Raw genomic sequence first — 4525 nt, forward strand, 5'->3', positions numbered from 1 at the left:
AATACGAAGTGTCAGTATTGTGCAAGGATATAAATTAAAGAGGCTTCAAAAATAGAAAATGCAGTTGCAAGGATAGTTTTGTCGGAAGAAAACCTGGAAACTTGGCGTCAGGAACAATTAGAGGATCCTAGCATTTCCATTATTCTTCAAGGGAAGGAGACTGGGATCCGACAATCTTGGCAGGAGGTTGCGTCTAAAGAAACGTCCGCCAAAGTGTACTGGTCCTATTGGGATTCCTTAGAAATCAAGGATGGTGCATTTTATAAAATGTGGAAGGCTCCAAATGTGAAAAGCACTGTTGGAAGGCTCCAAATGTGAAAAGCACAAGACCACGAGGCGACCGACGCCATAGCAACATTCTTGAGATCAGCGGTACTTTCTGATCGTTCGAAGCAAACCGTAAGCAACAAGCTGAAAGCAAGAACAACTCTTGCAAAAACCCCATCAAAACACCAAGCCCAAGCAACGAGTCACGTCAAGGATAAGGAGCAGGAGAGCTCGCGAAAGTTACATCAACCTTCGTCGCACGAAACGAGAGGCACGAGTCGTTCGGATTATAGCAGTAACACCAAAGATAAGTGAGCTATCCTCTATCCATTTCCAATCAAAACAAAGAATTGCTTCAATTTGAGTGAAACACGCAATACATTGCTCATTCCAGCTATCTACCATAGTTATTTTAGGTTAAATCACTAACCTCATAATTCACTAACGTTTAGTTAACGATGTCAACCTTACAGTGAAAAAGAGGTCATCTAAGGATGCGCCTCACGATGCTAAAAAACTTTTTAATAAATACGCTGCCCTCACGGCTTCCTGAAAATTGCGAAATATCTCAATCTATTCCTCCGTTACTTCGATTAGAAATAGAAGGCCGCGTTCTCAAAGCAAATAGCATAATTAATGAATTTTATGAAGCTCAGGATGCTATCGAAGAGGCGGGCGAGGACGCGGACGATGTAGAAGAATCAAAAAACTGTGAAGAATTCGAAAACGAATTTTTCGCAGTTATGGCTCATGCACAAGAAATGTTAACCCGCGGACAAGAGAGGGAATCTGCAAATCAAAATATTCAATCACAACATAACAATACAGGTATGATTCCTCCGTTTCAGGCTTCCGTTGTCTCGCCTAAGCTTCTCGGCGTAAAACTGCCTATCATTGCGTTGCCCAAATTCAACGGTGAATTTGAATCGTGGTTGGGATTCCGTGACACCTTCAGATCTCTGATGCACGATAACCATTCAATTGGAGACGTACAAAAGTTTCATTATTTAAAGGCGTCGGTAGTGGGCAAGACCGAGCTATAGAGTCTATCGAGCTTTCTGACACAAACTACGAAATCGCATGGAATGCGCTTCGAGAAAGGTATAACAATCACAAGCAATTAATTCACAATCACGTGAAGGCATTGTACAATATACAGCCAATCGCGAAAGAATCATCCGCAAAACTTTTATCAATCGTTGACGAAGTCACAAAACATTTATTCGCGTTAAAGATTCTAAATGAGCACACAGAGCATTGGGATTTTTTAGTAATTTATCATATTCACACGAAACTAGATAGAAATACTTCCATTGAATGGGAAAGTATAAACTAACTTTGAAATCCAAGTCATCGCTTTCCGATCTAACTAGCTTCTTAAGGGATCGCGCTCAAATTGTAAAAAACATAGAATCGCAATGTAAATTGGATGGTAAAGATATCAAAATTGCAAAGATTGCGACGGGCAAGTCCAAATCTTTTCATTCTCAAAAATCTGAATGCGTGATATGTAAGGGAGAGCATTACATACAAAATTGTAGCACTTTTCTCGAACTTATACCTTTAGAAAGATCAAACAAGGCTAAATTAGCTAAGATTTGTCTCAATTGTCTAAGAAAGGGACACGCGATTAAAGATTGTTCCTCAGACTCCTGCAAAATATGCAACGCCAAACATAACACACTGCTACACTTCAACAAAAATGAAGACAGCGATTCGAGCAAGGTTACTAAATCTATGTGTGCGTCATCTCGTAATAATATCAATGTTGTTTTAGCTACAGCTCTAATAATGTCTAAAGGACTCAGTGGATCTGCACAAGTAAGAGCAACACTTGACTTTTGTTCCCAATCGAGTTTCGTATCGAATCGCTTGTGTGACGAGCTAGGTCTAAAGAAAATTCCAGTTAATCATTACTTAGACACTCTAAACTGCAAGGGCTCTATAATTAAACATACGTACTCAGTAACCTTGTCCTCTTTGCACTGCGATTTCGAGTTTCAAATAAATTGTCTAGTATTAGACGAAATTGAACAGCAAATGCCTGCTGAGCCCATTGAATTGCAGTATTTAAATTTTCCGAAACATTTACCTTTAGCAGACTCCTCATTTCATATACCTGGCAGGGTCGATCTGTTGATCGGCGGCGAATGGTTTTGGAGGTTGTTATGCATAGGCCAAATTGAAATCAACAAACAAGGTCTAGTTTTACAAAAAACCAAATTAGGTCGGATAGTAGATGGCCCAACCTTCTCTCAAGTTTCTAAGTCTATAAAATGCAATTTTAACGATGTTAAATCATCTAGCAATATTGACGCAATTAAGAAAATTTTGAGAACTTGAATCAATTGACGACAAGGTCCAAACAAGCCAAGAAGAAACTAGTTGCGAGCAACACTTTATTCAAAAACACAAACGAGATATAAACGGGCGTATCAATTCCGTTCAAAATAGATCCGAAACAACTCGGAGAACTGCGAAGCGTCGCAGTATGACGATTAATTTCATTAGAAAAACGATTTCTAAAAGACAAAACCTTTAAGGCAAACTATTGCGCGTTCATGCGGGAATACGAGGAACTTGGTCACATGACTAATGTTAAGGAAACATCGCATGACTACTCTACGTTTTACATGCCACACCACGGTGTACTTCGACCGGCCAGTGCATCAACCAAGTTGCGCATGGTCTTCGACGGTTCATTGAAGTCAGACAGTGGATTATCGTTAAATGACTGTCAATATGTAGGTCCGGTTGTGCAAAAGAAATTCTTCTCCATACTCATCCGCTTTAGACAATACCCGTATGTTGTATACGCTGATATACAGAAAATGTACCGGCAGATACTTGTTTCCCTTAGCGATCGTCCATTGCAACGCATACTTTGGCGAACAGACCCAAAAGAGGAGATAAAGATTTACGAATTGAACACATTAACTTACGGCACATCATCGGCATCTTACTTAGCCATTCGTTCGCTTATGCAACTGAGTGTGAACAATCCCTACCTGGCGTCGCCAGGATCATTCGTTCGGACTTTTATGTCGATGATCTGTTGACTAGTTTCAATGACATTGAAAAAGCAAAGGCAGTTATTCAAAAATTGCGTGACATGTTACTTTCAGACTGCCTGCCATTAGCAAAATGGGTTTCTAACGAACCTTCAATCATATCAAATGTTGTAGGTAAGGAAGATAAGTTGTCTATAATCACGCTGGGTGAAAACAATACGCACAAAACGCTAGGGCCGAATTGGCGGATAGATAGCGATCATCTTACGTTTTCGAAAAACTTCTCTAAGCAGTTTAAGGTTACAAATCGAAGCATCCTTTCCGAAACTTCACAAATATACGATCCTTTGGGTGTGTTGGCTCCATGTATAATTCTGGCAAAAATTAGTCTGCAAAAATTGTGGTTAGCAAAAACCGAATGGGATGAGTCCTTGCTATCAGGCATTCAATCACAATGGCTTGAATATCGCAATCAGTTAGCGTGCCTAAACAATATTATAATTCCTAGACATTCTATTTGCAGCAATCCTGTGAGAATTCAAATCCACGGATTTTCCGATGCATCGAAGGATGCGTACGGAGGATGTGTTTATCTAAGATCGCAAAATGCAACAGAATCTGTTCACGTTTCACTGCTATGTGCCAAGTCGAGAGTCGCTCCCTTAAAGACAGAAACTATACCTCGACTCGAATTATGCGGAGCATTAACTGTCGCCCGCTTAGTTTCAAAGGTAAGCAGATCCATGAGCTGCAAAATCGATCAAATCTTCTTATGGACAGATTCCACCATTGTGTTGAATTGGATTCAAGGACAACCACATACCCAACTAGTATTTGTCGCTAATCGAGTATCTCAGGTACAACAGCTGGATCTCGATGCACAATGGAGACACATATCGACCGATCTAAACCCAGCAGATTTACTGTCTAGAGGTAGCGTAGCTCCATCGAAGTTGAGGAACTTGGAAATTTGGTGGCAAGAGCCTAAGTTCTTACAGAGTCACGAATCCGAATGGCCTCATGACGAGTAGCAAGTTTCTAATAATGTCGTTTCAGCATTACATGCCAATACACAAACAAATTCCCCGCATTACGTTACGGAGATCGTATCTCGTTACTCCAAATTATCCACTCTGCTCAGAGTAGTTTCCTACTGTTTTAGGGTATTAAAACGCAATCGACGGCCAAATATTCGTATTGATAGAGAGGAGGCTAACCAAACTCTATTAAAATTAATAAGATTAATA

The 4525-nt window shown here is 40.1% G+C and overlaps 1 protein-coding gene across 1 annotated transcript; it reads left to right on the forward strand.

Annotated features, from left to right (window-relative positions):
- Window positions 1-2828: 2828 nt before the first annotated feature.
- LOC108764537 (uncharacterized) lies at window positions 2829-4309 on the forward strand. Its single transcript, XM_018512823.1, has 2 exons — window positions 2829-3011; window positions 3128-4309. Exons 1-2 carry the CDS (start codon window positions 2829-2831, stop codon window positions 4307-4309), a joined length of 1365 nt encoding a protein of 454 aa, XP_018368325.1.
- The last annotated feature ends 216 nt before the right edge of the window (window positions 4310-4525 follow it).

Source organism: Trachymyrmex cornetzi, unplaced genomic scaffold (assembly GCF_001594075.2).
Source record: "Trachymyrmex cornetzi isolate Tcor2-1 unplaced genomic scaffold, Tcor1.1 scaffold435, whole genome shotgun sequence".
Taxonomy (NCBI): domain Eukaryota; kingdom Metazoa; phylum Arthropoda; class Insecta; order Hymenoptera; family Formicidae; genus Trachymyrmex; species Trachymyrmex cornetzi.